Below are 18,389 nucleotides of genomic sequence, written 5' to 3' on the forward strand. Positions count from 1 at the left end.
GCGATGGTAGCCTGGTGGAACTTGCTCATGACGTCCTTTATCTGGCTCTTGAGCTTGACTAATTCTCCATTTTGTCCCTTTTCGACTCTATTGTTGACTTCTGGCTGCTCGGCATTTTCTTGCAACCTTGCACAGATATTGGAGAGAGAAACGAAACGTTCCTCCGTCTTCTTGTCCTGGGCCTCTATTTTTTCGAGTATGCTCTGCATCAATGCGCCGACACCCAGGGCACTAGTTCCCTCCCCTACCGATCCGTTTGGTGTTGCCGGGGCTCGGGTCGGCGGAATATGTGGGAGTTCTTCTTGAGCCTGCTGGATGCGGTCCGGCGTATCCGCTACGTATCCGTTGCTTCCTGTGGTATCCCCTTCTCTCATCTTTTAAGACGCACTGCGTTGATGTTGGACTTTCTTTAAAAGTTCCCTTTGTTTCTTTTCCCTGGATGCACACCAAATGTTGAACAAGTAATGCTACTGGCTCAAGAATGATAATTAAGGAAGACGAAACAAAGGACTTTATTAAGATTGTCAAAGATCGTCAAATTACAATATATCCGTTAAAAGCCGATCGGTCAATTACAGAGTAAAAGTATTCTCAATTTGACTAATAACACTTAAAGCTAGAATCGGACGATCTCTTGACTCCTACTCCCAGGTTACTTGATGCCTTCTGCACGTCGCTCCCTTGGTATTTATAGTTGATGGGACGTTTCAACCTTCTGCCTCGGGATCGATGTGTTACCGACTTAAAGTGAAGTCGGTGATCGTTTCTTTGCGGACTGTCATTTACTGGGCTGTCCGTCTTTATTGGGCCTTCTAGAAGCTTTGTCGGCCGGATAAGGGAGATTTGGTCAGTCAACATTTCTGGGGGTTATGCTGACTATTTCCTGAATGGGCCAAAAGGGAGGCTTGTTAAGGCAGGGTAAAACCCATATCCAACAGTCGAGTCTCCAAGCTCCATGGTTATTTATCGTATCAACCCTCAAGATCTATATCTCCAGCCTACCCAATCACAATCATAGATAGATTAATTGAATGATTAAGTTTACAAGTATATACTTCATGTAATTATATGATTTTATTAGTCATAATCTCCTATGATTTCTATACTTAATTCCGATCATCACTTGACCACTTTTGTAATTGGTTAAGCATATATATACACAAACATATATTATATGAGGCCGGCATTATCAACATATAATTCAAATTTCGTTACCATGCCAACACCCTACTTGAAAATTAAATAAATGTAAAAATCGGACAATGATTGTGAGGGAACTTCAACACACAGAAGTAGAGTCAAAAATACTGTTTTAAAAAATAATTAAGAGTTTTCTCAAAAAGAATCAGCACCAAAGGAGCAGAGAACAGAGGCAATATATAAGAGAAACCACCCAAAAGATATATATTATTACTCATTTTCACATAGTTATGTCACTAACTTTAAGAAAATGAGTACTTTTCTGTTACACTTTTAGCTTGACCATATGCAGCAATGAGTAGTGCATTAGTTCGACCACAGTCCACTGATTTCCTTGAGAGTTGGGAACGAAGTGATGGAAACATTTTCGATGCCCTTTTCCTGCTAGCATCCTATGAAAAAAGAATCAAAAACATAATTATTGCAACCGAGCTAGGGGTTAGACATGAAATCATAAAAGTTTGAAAGTGAATATTTCATTAGTACCAGGCTCCAAATATACCAAGCCTAAAATGTTTCTTCCATGTACAAGGAACAACCGGATTAACAGAAATGTGAGATGTGAGAAGTATTCCGCTCCATAGTCCATATCCATATCCTCCATCATAGGCAACCTATAGGAGATAAAGCGACAAACATGTTTAAGTTTATTAAATACTCAAGGAGAAAAAAAAAAGATGATTTAATTTTGGGATATTTGGCAAAACAGACAGTTTTTCAAACTTTATTAGAAAAGTAGTACAGTCCCTATTCACAATTAGTAAAATAAACGGTTTGTATTGTAGGACACTATTTAGATGACTTTCCAGCCCTCAGCCAAATATTGTTTTTACAAATAGTGCCATGGGTATTAAAAAACAAAACTTTATCCTTTATGAATAGTACATCGTGTATCTCTCTCCTTGTTTTTTTTTTGCTTATATGCTTCTTTCTCTCTCACTCTCTTTATATACATATTATTATTTTTATTTCTTTTTCTTTTCATCACAGATATCTTTTTCTAACTATTCAAATATCTATTAATATATTTTTTGTTTTCAAATTTATTTCACCTATAAAAAATTATGTTTTTTTTTATAATTTGATATGTATTTTGTTTTAATGATTTTAAATATGTTTCATATATATTTTATCTTTTATCCAATAATATTTGTGTACAGTTTAAATCATTCAACATGTTTGATAGATTTAAACCATCCAGCGATATTAGTGTACGGTTTAAACCATCCAACATATTGGATAGATTTAAACCATCCAGTGATATTAGTGTACGGGTTAAACCGTACTCAAATATTGTTAGATAGTGTGAATCTATCTAACATGCTGGATGGTTTGAACCGTACACAAATACTGTTGGACGAGTTGAATCTATCAAATATGCTGGATGGCTTAAACCGTACACAAATATTACTGGACGGCATGCTGGATGGTTTGAACCTGCTAAATGATTTAAACCGTACACAAATATAGATATTTTGAATAAAATATATTTAAAATCATTAAAACAAAATGCATATCAAATTATAAAGAAAAATACATAGTTTTTTTGTATGTAGAAAAATTTTTGAAACAAAAGATATACTAATAAATATTTAAATAATTAAGAAAAAGGGATTGTAATGAAAAGAGAAAAAAATATTAATAGAAAGAGAAAGAGAAAGAGAAAAAAACGTAAAACAAAAAAAGACATCCAAAAAGTCATGGGTCCCACCCATTTTCTTTTTTCCCTCTCTCTTTCTCTCTTTCCTCTTTTTTTCCCAACCGACCAGGGCTTTAACGTATATTCCCCCATCGCCTCTGTTCCACTAATTTCTCTATCTCTACTCTGCTCTATCTCACATCACCCAATTTTTTCCATTGTAAATAGTACATGTATCAAACTTCTAATTAAGTTTCAGAAACGTACTAAAACGCCAAGATACCCTTTAATTTTTTACCATGACATTTTCCTCTTGTGAATAGGGAGTCCAATTCGACATAAATGCCTTGGTTCCTGCATCATTGAAGAGACTAAATTGATTTTGAATCTAACGCAAAGAACACAACAACAAAAGCACAATGAAAACATCATTCTTACAGGATGGAACACCTAAAGTATGAATCAGCTGTACCATTGAGTTTGCATCGTAATAACTCTTTAACCAAGGAGTATCATATACCTATGCAGATTTAACACACAAAACTCGGTCAACTTTGAGGAATATATCAAAATGACTAAAGTGCAATATAATATTCACCGTGTACAAAGCCTGTATCATATACTTTAAGGTTAGGAATAGATAACAAACGCACTCAGCTCAATAGTTGCAACTTACAAACAGGTTAATCGTAAATCTTTTATATGTTATGAGAGATTACCCTACATACCAATCAAACCTTCTAAATCAAAATTATGTTTAACCAACTGCATGTCTTGAGAGATTACCCTACATAATAATTATAATATATTAAAGTAACTCTATAAACCCTAGAATTTTGTAATTTGACACTTCAAGGGTTTCAGAAGAAACTTAATTTTCTTAATAAAAAAGTTAACTAAAGTAGTGATTCACCTGAGCAGAACAACAAGATCCTGTTTTGCCGAATTTCAGCACGGCCAACACTCTGGAAAAGTTAGGGTCAATCCCAATGATCCAGTGTGGTTTAAACTCCTCTTGAATCATTGTTGGTGCGGGAATTAACACCCCCAACATACCGATCTAAACCCGATTAAAGGAACCAGTTATCTAAACTAGGAGCTCGGCCTTAATTTGGACTTCATCTCTGAAGGCCAAGTAATACCGAGAAGCCCAGTGCCGAGGTGACAAACCGACGTCTCACCTCGCCCTGCGGCTGACCTATAAAGAAAAGGAAGGACTTTCCTAATCAGCTCGGTCATAATTAGGAAAGTGAATATATTCAGCAGATCTTCGAAAATCTATAAATAGAGGGCAATCCTCTCATTGTAAGATCATCCAGCAATTAATACAAAAATCCCTAATTCTTATTGTTCTTGAGAAAAACCCTAACTTGTTTTCCAAGAGATTTCAATTCCTCTTTTCTTCTTTATTTCGATCCGAATTCTTAGAGAGATTGTGCTGTTGAATTTGTTTCCCCTCTCAAACAAATTCATTGTGTGAAACTCAGTTTCTACAATTGGCGCCGCCTGTGGGGACGCTAATTTCTCAAGTTACTTCTCTCTCAAGAATCTTTTGAAATTCGACTAAGAAACACCATGTCTCTGACCTTCGACAACGCTGTCGCCAACACAACAGCTCCAAATCAAGACGACCCAGTCACCGTAGCCACCAACCCGCAGGATGTCGCCGTGGATCCGCTTGTCACCGCACCCGCTGCACGTGTCTATGTCCGGACTCGCGTCCGCAACACCTTGGACAACCCAGCAGACGACTCAACAACACCCTCCGACGGAGTGGAAGATGCCGAGGTATCCCACCACGGTACCCAGGAGCATGTAGAAATCCCGCTTGTTGATGGATCTGTCGCTAGACAGACTTCATCTGCGCCGGTCGCGCAACCTTCTCAGCTCGTATCAATGGACGACCTCTGTCATGTGTTTGGAACGATCTCCCAGGATCTCTTCCAATCGATATCCGACACCAACCGACGGATGGATGCGATAGAGCGCAGCGCACCCCCTCCAATCCAGCAAAGCGCCGCACCGCCATTAGTAGCACGGAGGGATGGGCCCTTAAACCGGCAACTGTTTAGCGACCCACCGCCTTCGGCCTTCCGATCTCAAAATCGGTACGCACCCTTGGCGTTAACTTTAGGGCAACCCCACATCAGGCAGTCCTCTCAAAGAGGTCCGGATTCTGCCCCCTTTCCTGAGCTGGAGGAAATCCACCTCAAGATCCGGGATATGGGTTCTCTCCTCCATCGAGCTGTGAGCACGGCTCCGGAGATTGACCGGATGTTCGAGGCCATGCAGTGAACCCCATTCACCAGACGAATCTTGGAGACATATGTCCCTACCGTTAAATTAAGGCTGCCGACCTACGATGGAACTAAAGATCCAATGCAGCACATGACCTCGTTCATGGCTGTCGTATCTAAAGCCAGATTCACTGACGAACAGAGGGACGCTGGTCGATGTCAGCTGTTCGTCGAGAGCCTAATAGGGAACGCGTTAACTTGGTTCTCCCAGCTCCCGACATATTCGATTGACAATTTCACCGAGCTGTCAACAGCCTTCTTGCGCAATTACCGGGTCTTCATAGAACACGGTAACTCTAGCGCAGAGTTGTGGGACATAGCCCAGGAGCCTGGCGAACCCCTGCGACAATATCTTACCAGATTCAAAGAAAAGTATGCTAGCATTTCGGTCACTAAAGACGTTGCGATCGCACCATTCAAGTAAGGGCTCGTCCCCGGGTCACCCTTACAAGTAGACCTCAATATCCGGGAAGCCAAGGACTTTGATGATGCGCTTCATTGGGGATCTCGCTTTGCATATGTCGAGGAGGACAAGGCGAAGCGAATTGTGAAGGCCCCCCAGTATGGACAGTCCTGGCAAAAGAGAGAGGCTGAGACAGTTATCAAGAGCCCCGGAAGCATCACGACCCAAGGGATCCTAAGCGTGGGGTGGTCAGCGCGATCTCCGAAGATGGAGGATAGGACAACGCGTCCCCATATGTGCAAGAAGAACTATACTGCGACTTCCACAAGATCAGAGGCAATTCCACGGCCGAATGCAAACATCTCTCCAATTACCTATACGAAAAGTATTTTTCTGGCGAGATCACAGCTGTCTACCAACCTAAAGCCTTCCGCGGCGGTCGCGAGGCAGAGGTCGCGGAGGAAGATTCGAACGATCAAATCCTGGCCGAGGTCAGAAGAGCAGAAACCACCCAAACAATGCGCCATGCGACCTGCAACAGCCACCTCCCGCCGAGCAGCAGAATTTGGCGCCAGTAGAGGGACTCACAGCACCACCCAAACGTCAAAAAGGCAGCAGCCTGAACATACCTCCTCTCGCGGTCGAATTTCTATGGTTATCGGCTAGACCGATGAATGTAAGGATTCCGTCCGAGATCTAAAAAAGCGAGCACGCCAAATCTACAGCATTCAGGCGACCTCCAAGGAGGAACCGCTTAGTACGGATCCCATTACATTCACAACCAAAGACGCTAGGGGAATCCACCATCCTCATAACGACCCCCTCGTGGTAAAGGTCAAAATGGGCGAATTCAATGTAGAGCGAGTCTTAGTGGATACCGGCAGCACGGTCAATATCCTGTTCTGGCAAACATTGGAAAAAATGGGTGTCACACTGGAACAAATTAAACTAGAAGCTAGAACGCTGACGGGATACGACGGCGTAGCCAAAGCATCAATGGGCGACGTGAAGCTGCAAGTCCAAGCTGGAGGTGTAACGCGCAAATCCAAGTTCGTAGTCATAGACGCCCCACCAATCTACAACGCCATCTTAGGTTCACCCTGGATCTACTCGATGCAGGCAGTCCCTTCTACCTATCATCTTTGCGTTAAGTTCCCAGCTGCTACGGGAATTTATACGTGATTTGGCGATCAAAAGATGGCCAGAACCTGCTCTGTTCTCGAGAAAAAGCAGAGGCGGAAAGATGACGCATAGCAATTACAGGGCGAGGATCACCTCGGTGACCCTCACAAGCCGGAGCCAGACCGGCTAAAGGCCACAGGATGCCGAATTGTACAAGTCAACATTGACGGAGCAGACCCCTCTCGAACGGTGGGAATTGGGGCTGAACTCGAGGATAGAATCAAAACCGAGTTGGTAGCATTTCTGAAATCGCGATCCTCGACATTCGCCTGGTCCACTAAAGACATGGTCGGCATTGATCCATCGGTCACCTGTCATAAGCTGAATGTTGACCCCACTTTCAAACTAGTTTGATAGAAACGTCGGCGTCTTGGCATTGATCGAGCAAAGGCGGTACAAGACGAAGTCGAGCGACTCCTGAAAGCTGATCATATAACGGAAGTACAATATCCCGACTGGCTGGCAAATCCGGTGGTGTTCACCATCCTTATTTTTTTATGATTCTCGTTCAGCTCCCTTTCAAGGCTTGTTGATCTTTCCTTCTCCAAACCATAGAGTTCTTGAAGATTTCTCAATTTTCTCTCAAGCGACTCCTTTTCAGCAAGAAGTAGTTCCTTAAAAGTTGTAACTTCAGACTTGCATTCTTCTTCTAGCATATTGACCTTGGCTTCCAACTGCAATTTTTCTTTGACAAATAGCAATTTTTCATTACACAGCTGAACCCAATTGTCATAGAGTACACAATAGCTCTCTTTTGTAATTGAATCTTCCTCATCATCATCTGAGCTCTCAGCAGGTACCTCATCACTCTTAACACTAAAGGCAAACAGACTCAACATTCCTTCTTATTCATCACTATCAGAATCTGAGTCGCTGAAGCTAATAAATGACTTGTTCTTAGCTTTTTGTAAATTTGGACATTCTGTCTTCAAATGTCCAAAACCTTTACACTCAAAACACTTCATCTCCTTCCTTTTTGTCAAAGGACATTCAGGTTTATAGTGACAGAACCCACTACACTCCTGACATTGAACTTCTTTTCTGTGATCAGCCTTCTCCTTTTCAGTCCTATTGAAACGATTTCCAGATCTTTCACCGTCATTTCTGTTCCAGCGAGAAGACTCTCTTCCTTGACCTTTCTCAACTCGCTTTAGAGCTTTACCAAAGTTTCTAGCCATCAAGGACATGTTATCTTTAATTTCTTTCAGCTGGTCGTTTGTGTCATCAACCTTGAATGCAATTCTTTTGCCATGAACTCTCTGTTCTTCAGCAACCTCCATCTCTTCTGACTTCAACATACCAACCAGATCTTCAAATTTCAAGGTATCAGTATTTCCAGAGACTCTCATGACAGCTTTGTGTGCTGCATACTTAGATGGGAGACACCTAATTAATTTTTTAACCAACTTGGTATTCTTGTAGGTTTTACCAAGATTCTTAGCTTCATTGGCGATAGAGCTCATTTTAGCACTGAATTGAGAGATTGTCTCTTCTGGATCCATCCTTAGGACTTCAAATTGAGAAGCAAGCTGATCCAATCTTGTTCTTTTAACACTCGAATCCCCTTCATGAGACTTCTTCAGAATATCCCAAGCTTCTTTAGCTGACTCACATCCCTGAAGAAGCTTAAACTCATCATCGTCAACAGCTCCAAATATTGCATTAAGTGCCCTAGCATTATATTTGGACAAGTTCTTTTCATCTACCGTCCATCGTGCCTTAGGTTTAGTGATCTTGTCACTAGCTTCGGTTTTCTCATAGGGAGGTTCCCATCCTTCTTACACAGCCGTCCAAGCATCCTCACCTAGATTTCGGATCAGCTGGACCATGCGTACCTTCCAGCGACCATAGCCTCTATCATCCAGCATGACAGGCTTCTGATGTATCACCAGTTCATTAGCTGACTCCATCTTTGTCTCAAGATCTCAACCTGTGTCGAGTATGAATCTCTCGTCGGTTGGCTGCTCTGCTATCAATTGTAAAAACAAGATATAGCCAGCAATGAACAAAACTTGTTCTAATATTAAGAATCACTTAAACCACCTTACAAGATGTGATTAATCAGTTTTACACACAGTCAACAAGACTTGTCACTGACCAATTCTTAATCTCTCTCAAAACACAAGAACTCCCAAAGCTTTTTATACTTTCGAGTCTTATCAAATCTCTCAAAAACGGCTAAACAATATGTTTGCCTTGACATCACAATATATATGAACCACCTATGACCTACTTTCCTAAATAAACATAAGTTCAAATCTTCTAGTTGATACGATAATATCTTGTCCTCCAATTAACAAGTCTTCAAAAGTATTGCCACTTCATCCAATATCCGTGACTCCTCCCAGGCGCGTAATCATCTTCCAGAATCCTACAACACATCCTTGTAGCATCAGAACGTCTTCATGCTCTCAAAACACTCCTCCGCATCCCATCTTTGAATAATCCCTTATATATTAAAAGAGAAACATTCTCACACAAAATGCTGACGTGTCGCACTCACAGAGCTCCAGACACTATTTCCTTTATTTGTCATTAATTTTTAATAACATTTATATCAGTTTTCCAAAAATATAATTAACATCTAAATTTAAATTCTTATATTCTTTTTTAACTTAATTATACAGTATCCTTTAATTACATTTTCATAAAATATTTTAAATAAATTTTAAGAACTTTTTGTTCATATCATATGATAATCTAATTGATATTATAATAATTCTTACAGGTTAAATTTTACTTATTAAACAGAAAATTTTATATATATATTTTTTAAAATATATATATATATATACTACACAATCGAATTTTAGATTCCAATTACCGATAAATATTATAGATTTTGTAAATAAAATTACATTAAAAACATTTAATAATTATTTTATACCGCACGTGCGGGCTGTTACCTAGTGATGTATACAATAACTTAATAAGCTAGTGCAGCCCATTTTTAAATATCGATAAATCTAGGCCTGTAAATCCCAATGAGTGTATACCCCGTTTCATTTCTTGATCTAGATTAAGGTATATATTGGATACCGTGGTTGCCTGAAAACCTTGGATGATGTATAACTCTCCTCTTCTATCTTTTTCTTGGGATTCACGTTTTCTATTCTTGATGTATTTGGTCCCAACCCGTTGGCGTTAAGCAGCTTCTTCTTCCTTCTATATTATTGCAATTTAGGATTAGTCGGTGTTCATCTCTAGCTTTCTTTTCTACAGAGATAAATTTTTCATGTAACGGGCATAATCCGTCGGTAATTTCCGACGGATTATCGACAGATTTCTAACAAGACTCGTGTTGGTCAGTTTTCCGTCGGAAAAAAATAGACGAAAAAAATCCGTCAGATCTGTCACCATTTCTGATGGATTACCGACCAAAGCCCACCGTCAGAATATCCCGTCAGAATTTGGTCGGTAAATATACCCATTACTAATGTACTTCGAATAAAATTCGGTTTCCGACAGATTTCCGACAAAATTGAATTATTACCTTTCTGACGGATTTCTGACGGATATCAGTTTCTTTTGGTTACTCTTCTGATTCTAAATAGTTTGTTTTTATTAAACTTATTGTAACTCGAAGGTAGATTTTTAATTTTTGCGTAATTAATTCCATCTTACTATTTTCTGTCCAAAATTTTAGTAAATAAATAACTATTATAGTATAATAAATGGGAAAATTCTCGAAAAAAACTCCAACTAATATATGCATATTTTGAGAATTCCTTATTTTGAGAATTAATTCCATGGTTATCATAAACACATAATATATGCATATTTATGAAGAAAAATTATGGAATCAATGAGTTTAAGCTATAAACCGTCGGAAATCTGTCAGTAACTAGCGTCGAAAATCAATATCCGTCAGAAATCCGTCGGAAAGTTCTGACAGATTTCCGACGGGTCTCGAAATTTTTACCCGGGAATGAAATAAATTGAAATTAAGAATTTTAGCCATAACCGACGGTTTTTCTGTCGGTTTTCCGTCGGAAATTTCGATATAACCTAAGTAATTGTCTTCTTCTCCCTTAGCTATCCCGACAATTTTTTATTTTTCTCGATCTCTCCGGCTCTCCCTTCTCCCTTCTCCGGCCGGCGATCTCTCCCTTCTCCCTTCTCCCTTCTCCCTTCTCCCTTCTCCGGCGAACTCTCTCCCTTCTCCCTTCTTCGGCGAGCTCTCTCCCTTCTCCCTTCTCCGGCCGGCGATCTCTCTTCCTTCTCCGGCGCTCTTCTCTCATCAGATTCCGGCGAAGCTATGACGTAAATTCTCTCTTTCCCTTTTAAATTTCTTAGTTTTGTTAGATATCTTAGGAATATGCTAGGTTTATAAGATTTGATGAATTGAAATTGTTTGGGTGTTATTGATTTGAGGATTTGGATTGTATTTTGGATTTGATGAAATTAATTTTGTGACAATTGAATTTTGATGGATTGAAATTTTGATGGATTGAATTTTGCTCCCAAATTTTGTTAAGTTATTTTTTGAATTGATAAATTGATTTTTGTTAATTGAGTTTTGTAAATTGAATTTTGTTAATTTAATTTTCTTAATTAAATTGTTAGTTGAGTTTTGTTAATTGATGAATTAAATTTTGTTAATTGGATTTTTTTTTTGTGATTGTTAGTTGAATTTTGATAATTGATGAATTAAATTAACAATAATTGGATTTTATAGATTTGATGATTTTATTGATTTGATGATTTGATGATTTGATGATTCGATGCTACAATCTCTTGATGGATCGGAGTCCACTAAAACCAAGGGACGAGTTTTCGGACTAGGCAATCTCCTCGAAGCAAGGTCCTACAACGTGCTTCTCATTTGCTCCCACCCAAGAGTTCCAACCAGAACAAGCTATGCAAAAGAAGGGACGAGGAGTACAAGAAGAGGGACGCAGAGCTAGCAGCGTTCATGAGTGAGACACGGGCACGACATTCCGCTTTTTAGGTTTTCTTGAATTTTAATTTGCTTTCTTTTAGTTTTTATAATATTTGTTTTAAGTTTCTGAATTTAACTTTAATAATATTTTTAAGTTTCTGAATTTAAATATATAAGCATTTCAATTTTAATGCAAATTTGTATAATTATTCTATTTTTTTTGAAAAAACAAAAAAAAAATTTTTGTCGGAAATCTGTCGGAAATGATGGAGTTTTCTCGGAACTGTTCTGTCGGAAATGTGTCGGAAACGTCGTTAAACCGTCGATTATACCGTCGGTTTGGTGGATATTTTAGAATATAGTTCGGTCGGTAAACCGTCGGTAAAAACATTTCTGACGGAGTTCTGATAGACAATTACCTATGGATTTCTGACTGACAGTTACCGACAGAATTACCGACAATAGGTACCGTCGGTAATCCGTCGGTAATTGTCTGTCGGAAATCTGTTAGAAATATCCGACAGATTACCGACTGAAATATTTTTCCGACAGTCTGTACCCGACGGACGTTTCCGTCAATCTTTGTTTCCGACGGGAAACTGACGGATCTGCTTATCAGTTCTAGCCTGTTTTCTTGTAGTGAATTCTAAAACCTGATTTGTACTTGTTTATTCATTAATTACTCACTTCGTCAATATTGTAGGGTGATAGATAGATATTTCATTCAGAGTATAATGGATATAGTTTTTTAGTATTTTAAGATCATATTTTGCTGTATATACAAAGTTAACACTTAACAGGCACACAAAATAATATCTTTAAAAACCATATTAGAGAATGTTCAGAAAATTAATAGAAATTAACATAAAGATCAAATGTTTAAAACAACAATATATTATACGTGAAACGGCTATTCATTAAGTTCACTTAATTATTGTTTCAAATTATTAGGGCTTATTCTTATACCCATGCAATAAATTTAACGGAGAAAACATGATTCCAAAAAGCTACCTACAAAAGCAAAAGAAAAGGAAAAATAGAATTACATTGCATGCCCACATGCAGGTGTATGCAATTATAACAGGTAAGGAATACCCTAGTATAATACTTTCGTCAAAGTGGTCTCGAATGTGATATAAATGGCTCTCTAAGCCGTGGCAGCGAGCTTGGCGAGAACACCAACGGCAATAGAGTTGATGTAAGTACAAGGCTCTGTGTACACGGAGGTCCATCGCAAATCTTGGAAGTTGTCTTGACGGTCAGGTCCTCCCAAGATGGCTCCGGTGAGCTCGTTAGCGTTAGGCACGTTCTTGTTGTACCATTTGACGAAGCTCATTGGGCAGCTTAGCGGCGCGTTGGCTTCATGCATAGGCACTGAGGCTCCTCTGTGGTGGGCTTGCTTTGGCGGGTTTGGTCCGAACCCAACCATGTACGATCGTCCTCTTGGGTTATGTCCTAGTAAGTAGTCAATCTGATACGTGCATAAAAATAGATATCTTCAGGCCAATTTCTATCATTGTGTGAGAACATATTAGGTATATATTCTAACACGTTATATATCACTTTATATGCAAAAAGACATTGGAATCTTCACTTCCCAAGTATTCAAACTTCGTACGGTGGTCTTAGTGTATGTTTATTTTGCATTCTTATTGGAAATATAAAGATGGAGACTATATTACCTGTTTCTTAGCAAAAGCCCTGAGGTGTGAACAATCAAATTGCTTGTTTCCGCAAGAGATCTTTTGGTTGTGTTCCTGAAATATATCAGCGTACGCTGAGAATAAGAATGCCGTGGAGGTGACGTATTGACTGTTGGCTCCATCTCTCAAGTGAATCATACCACCTAAATATTTTAATAACGAAGATCACACTAAATCATACTGTAAATATACAGTTTTAGAAATATATGTATGCATGGAGCTAGGCAAGACCTGGGGTAGTGAAGACTTGGTGGTAAGGACTGTCGGGGAGATTAGAGCAGACAAAACTATCGGCTTGTTGTTTGTATAGGTCAAGTCCTTTTGCGCCTTCGAAGATCAACTGCATTTACATATATTTATTTATGCATAAATCGGTTTCAGCCAAATAAATAACAACTTCGGATATGTGCTATATCCTATATACCTTGGTGATGAGGATCTGTGCACCAGCGTACTTGAGGTCCCAACTGAATTCAGCGACGTAAGCACTTATGGCTTCGAATTTGAGGTAGCTAAGGAACACCTCCGTCCTCGTCGCCTTGTATAGCCATGTTGCCGCCCATATCAACTCATCCTTCACATTATTTGTAATTAATATGAATTATATTTACGATATATACGAACAAAGAAAAGTAATAATTGATATACTACATTTCAACTAGAGATAGAAGGTAGAGATGGGATTTACATTGTAACCGGAGTTAGAACAATAGAAGGGACATTCTCCATCGTATGTACCCTTGTGGCTTTTGGCTAGCTTGAAAAGCTGAAATTGAGATATTAATCAGCAATTAATCTTTAGTTCTTTTTATTATTTATAAATTAAAGAGAGTTGTCTACAGAATATGTCATATTTCATACCAATTTGGCTTTGTTGAGGAGCTGGCGGGCATATTTGTGGTCGACATGGCGGAAAACGATGGAAGAAGCGGCAAATGCAGCAGCGGTTTCAGCCGCGATCTCCGTTCCAGGAACTTTATCGCTAATCTCCAAAATTGTCCTTGGCGTCTGCATGTTCTCGGGCCTCGCCCAACACTGGTGGTCGGCGTTTGGATCACCAACCTATTTGACCATATTCATAGCACGGCCATTTCAATTAATAAATAGGTAAGTTTATTTTTATTTCATGATTTAATTGCAAAATACGAAATTGATTATAAGATTGAAACCTGAACATATAGGCGGTTCTTACGAGAAGAACATTTGAGGAAATAATCTGTGCCCCAACGGATAGCGGCACGAGCGTTTTCGAGCTCTCCCGTAGCTCGTAATTCTTTCTCGTAGGTAATGGTAGACCAAGCCAGCGTTGTGATCGTGAACGCCATTGGAAGACCATACTTTACATTGTCTCCTGCGTCATAGTACCCCCCGGACAAATCCACCTACACATATATTATATATAGTAATCTCATTACTTGTAACCTAAGATCTGATTTCTAAATAAACATGATTTACTCGAGAAAATAAATATAACGAACCCAGACTTACATTACAGAGTTTGCCATCATCGAGAGCAGAGTCACCTCTCCATGGAACCCTATTGTTAGGAGGGAGTTTCCCTGATCTTTGAGCCTCCAAGAAGATGAGGGATTTGGTTAGGGCTTCTTTGTAGTTTATGAATGTACCATTCACACACACAATGCTTATGATTCCGTAGAGACCCAACAATATGGCCCTAGTCACAACATTTCCCCTTCTTTTATCACCATAATTACCCATGATTTCAAAATTATGTTTTGTAATAAAAATTCAAACTCTTTATATACGAAGTGAGAACAGAGAGAAAAGGAAACTGATTTTTTTTTTTTTTTACTTTCTTTTTATGAAGTTCTGTTTTTTTTTTTTTTTGTTTCAACAAAAAACGAAAAACAACGCCATGCTTTTCGTTTTTTCTTGTTTTTTTTTTTTTAATTGTTTTATTGCTTTTTTTCCCTTTCTTTCTACTTCAGATTTTATATCTATTAAAGATGGCGGGAATGATTAGGGAGAACTTATAATAGAATTTTCTTAGAAGGTTAAGTATAGGTTTACTAATCTTGACTTAGATATTCACATCCATTATCGTCGCTTGTTTTTTTTTTTGTCTTATTTTTGGCCCTGATTTTTCTAATTTTTAAAATCCTAAAAAAAGATGATTGGATTCTTCGTTTTACTCGATTAATTTAGATCATACATTGTTTCTCTTCGAATGGTTCCTAGTAGTTCAACCGAAGTCATTAAAACCTTGTTTGTGATAAAGATTGGTATGACCCATGTCGATCAATAAATTTACGTTTGATGTAGTCATGTAGAAATTCTTCTATTGGCCACAAGTGTTTTTTGTGTCCGTTATCAAATAGACAAATATATAGCCCAACGTTTACATAATGAGACCGTATTATATCATCCACTCCTCTTGCTAGCTAATGTGTTGTAGGATTTGGTGGATACTTGTACATTAGTATTAGGCCCTAAGTAAATATGTACAGTTCTATATTGAATGAAGAGTTTGAGATTTTTCATGCGTCCACATTAGTCAATTAAATTTTATTTTTGAATGATGTCACTTCAGCCTAGGTATACTTATATCAATACAGTCTACTAAACAATATCCAGGCAGAAAAGAATGAAAAAAATAATGCAATATATTTCTCACATATATAGTCTTCCAATATTTGCTTTTTGCTCAACAAAATTATACAAGCCTTTATGTTGATTATTTTTTTTTTATGTATCATGCTCGTTTTTGTTTGATCAAAAAAATAAAATAAAAAGCAAGTGTGTTTTCTAGTGGGCCACAAACATCCCCGTAAATGGGCATATATATTTTTTGATACGGAAACCAAAAATGTTAAAAACAAGGATTGACAATATAGCAAGAAAGAAGTGAGTTGGCTTAGGATAAGAGCTAACATATTTCAATACTTATCTTGTTCTCTCTTTGTAATAACCAAGATTTTTATTTCTATATCTTCCCTTAATGGAGAAAACAAGGAGATCATATAGACACGGAAACGGAAACTCAAATGTCAAATATATACTTATATTTATCACAAACAAGGATCATACATTGTTTCTCTTCTCTATGTATTCACAAAGATTTTACACCTTTTCTGTGAAAAACTATTGACTTGGATCTCATGGATAAGATCGCTCGAACCTTCACGGCGGATCAAGAATTTGCTTGCTGGTCGTCGTCGTCGTCTTCTGAATCGATCGGGAAGAACAGTGATGTGGACGATGAAGGTGGAGAGAATGAGGTTGAGTCTTCTTACAAAGGTCCTCTTGATATGATGGAATCTCTTGAAGAAGTCTTGCCCATCAAGTAAGTATGTTCTTTTATAAAGTTAGTTGTCCGAACATGGAACACGTGTATGTTTTGAAGTACTATCTGAATTATAATAAGAGTTGGCTTCATTTTTAGGAGAGGTATATCGAAGTTTTACCAAGGCAAGTCGAAGTCGTTCACGAGCTTAAAGGAAACTGCGTCTTTGCCGTTGAAGGATTTGACGAAACAGGAGAACCTTTACAGTCGCCGCCGGAGGAACCTTCTCAGTCACCGGATATGTAGTCGTGGTGGGATCTCGAAGAAACATGTCAAGAGTGTTTTAACGGTGAGCCGCCAAAGAGAAGGAGACTCTTCTTCTTCCTCTGGTGATGATGATTCTACTCCGATTCTGAGGCTGTATTGTAAGGATCTTACACCGAGGCAGAGAAGTAACTGTGTTCCCGTTGTTGATTCGCCGCGGTGCTTTCAGACGACGGCGGGTGGGAACATCCCAAATATTATTTGTTGAATTTAATTACATCATTTTTTTTTGGTTAGACCTATTTATTTTCTTTATGTTATTCAGGGATTTTCTTACGAATTTGATATTTTGATGTTACATCTAAGCTTTAATTATATTAAAACTTCCAATGTTAAATTTCAACACTTTTATCCTTTTTTTGCCCTATTCACAATTGTTTTAAATTATTTATAATTAGATATAATTAAATGTAAAAGTGCTACCAAAGAAATAATTAATGTTTAAGATAATTTTTCTTTTTTGTTCTTATCATCATGCTCTTATAAGCGTGTGCGCAAGCACCGACTGTTACGATTTCTTACAAAGTTTTCTAAAAAAAAACCATTTCTTATGTGGTCAAGTAGTCAACATGATTAAATGTTGGGAAAAAATTAATACACAAATCAATAACGAAACAGAACCACTCAATGGTGATCGTTACTTAAGGGGATTACCACATCTCACAGATTGAGAATATTCCTCTCGTGGTGTTCTTTAGTAATCCGGTCAGATCTTGTTCGAATGACTTTAAAATGCAGCGAGTGGAGCAATCTCAATGCACCATCCATAAAACCAAAGTCGAATAACACGATGTAATGATTTGGAAAAAGTTACTCTTTGCTTTTATATCTAAAATTTGTTATTAATTTTAGTGTTCGTTATAAAAATAAGTTCTTGTTTTTATATAAATATGAAAGTTGTAAAGTGTTCTCTAGAATGACTTTGTGCTAGGTTCTAAGAACAAACTTTTACATTTCAAGACAAAAGCGAGAAGGATGAGGATAGCAAGAAGACCACCAAAGGAGCCACAAAGCCTGTGAATCCAGTAGGGATCAAACCTGGTCAAGCTCTGGTCACTGTAGAGAGATAAGGCAATGGCCAGGATCAACAATAGCAAAAGCACAGAGAGTGTAAACACAAAGCTCAATGGTTCGTCTTCAGGTTCTTGATCGTCTTCTGATGAATTGTCTATGTAGAGGGGTGAGAGCACGGCTAGTACGGACAAGCTGATGGCCAAAAACCTTCTGGATATTGTAAACCTCGATCCTATTTCCATCAAAAAATTGAAAAATCCTCCTTGTCTTCCTAAATCTTTGTTGCTCACTTTCTGTATCTATTGGGAATGACTAGATTAAGTTTGCAAGAAATTGGCTGAGGGAATTGAAATGGGAACTCACGTGTTCGGTCTGGGAGAGAAGCTTTGTGTGAATAGACCAGTTTTGGTTCATGTTTTCAAGGTTTAAGCACATTGTCTTGTAAACACGATTATGGTGAGCCACTCAACATTAACAACTAAGTTTGGGATCAGATGCTTC

The 18,389-nt window shown here is 38.3% G+C and overlaps 3 protein-coding genes and 1 pseudogene across 5 annotated transcripts; 1 reads left to right on the forward strand and 3 right to left on the reverse strand.

Annotated features, from left to right (window-relative positions):
• Positions 1-1,442: 1,442 nt before the first annotated feature.
• On the reverse strand, positions 1,443-3,863 carry LOC147938164 (Holliday junction resolvase MOC1, chloroplastic-like; annotated as a pseudogene).
• An 8,635-nt stretch (positions 3,864-12,498) lies between these two features.
• On the reverse strand, positions 12,499-15,275 carry LOC104710865 (endoglucanase 16). 3 transcript variants are annotated; one of them, XR_015566529.1, is made up of 9 exons: positions 14,795-15,275; positions 14,476-14,688; positions 14,168-14,368; positions 13,995-14,072; positions 13,731-13,880; positions 13,538-13,646; positions 13,286-13,449; positions 12,699-13,074; positions 12,499-12,614 (listed from the first exon to the last, which is right to left on the reverse strand). XR_015566529.1 is itself a non-coding variant. In XM_010427523.2 (9 exons), exons 1-8 carry the CDS (start codon positions 15,023-15,025, stop codon positions 12,751-12,753), a joined length of 1,470 nt encoding a protein of 489 aa, XP_010425825.2. In that variant the 5' UTR covers positions 15,026-15,275; the 3' UTR covers positions 12,499-12,614; positions 12,712-12,750. The 3 variants fall into 3 exon arrangements, 2 of the variants coding, with proteins under 2 accessions (XP_010425825.2, XP_010425824.2); XM_010427523.2 differs by having other exon boundaries at positions 12,712-13,074; XM_010427522.2 differs by having other exon boundaries at positions 12,499-13,074.
• A 943-nt stretch (positions 15,276-16,218) lies between these two features.
• LOC104710866 (protein OXIDATIVE STRESS 3 LIKE 2-like) lies at positions 16,219-17,217 on the forward strand. The gene is made up of 2 exons (XM_019230204.2): positions 16,219-16,610; positions 16,710-17,217. The coding sequence occupies exons 1-2, from the start codon at positions 16,426-16,428 to the stop codon at positions 17,080-17,082; spliced, it is 558 nt and encodes a 185-aa protein (XP_019085749.1). The 5' UTR covers positions 16,219-16,425; the 3' UTR covers positions 17,083-17,217.
• Positions 17,218-17,695: 478 nt separating this feature from the next.
• On the reverse strand, positions 17,696-18,251 carry LOC147938165 (uncharacterized). The gene has a single exon (XM_087464351.1). The coding sequence runs from the start codon at positions 18,128-18,130 to the stop codon at positions 17,786-17,788; it is 345 nt and encodes a 114-aa protein (XP_087320477.1). The 5' UTR covers positions 18,131-18,251; the 3' UTR covers positions 17,696-17,785.
• Positions 18,252-18,389: the final 138 nt, after the last annotated feature.

This window comes from Camelina sativa, chromosome 9 (assembly GCF_030686135.1).
Source record: "Camelina sativa cultivar CO46 ecotype springtype chromosome 9, ASM3068613v1".
Taxonomy (NCBI): Eukaryota; Viridiplantae; Streptophyta; class Magnoliopsida; order Brassicales; family Brassicaceae; genus Camelina; species Camelina sativa.

Excerpts from the sequence above, each read along its gene's own strand:
- LOC104710865 (XM_010427523.2), bottom strand. The coding sequence starts at position 15,025 with ATGGGTAATTATGGTGATAAAAGAAGGGGAAATGTTGTGACTAGGGCC. Across the intron at positions 14,689-14,794 it reads ATGATGGCAAACTCTGTAAT|GTGGATTTGTCCGGGGGGTA; the intron begins GTAAGTCTGGGT and ends ATATATGTGTAG. Across the intron at positions 13,647-13,730 it reads CACAGATCCTCATCACCAAG|TTGATCTTCGAAGGCGCAAA; the intron begins GTATATAGGATA and ends ATGTAAATGCAG.
- LOC147938165 (XM_087464351.1), bottom strand. The coding sequence starts at position 18,130 with ATGGAAATAGGATCGAGGTTTACAATATCCAGAAGGTTTTTGGCCATC.
- LOC104710866 (XM_019230204.2), top strand. The coding sequence starts at position 16,426 with ATGGATAAGATCGCTCGAACCTTCACGGCGGATCAAGAATTTGCTTGC. Across the intron at positions 16,611-16,709 it reads GAAGAAGTCTTGCCCATCAA|GAGAGGTATATCGAAGTTTT; the intron begins GTAAGTATGTTC and ends CTTCATTTTTAG.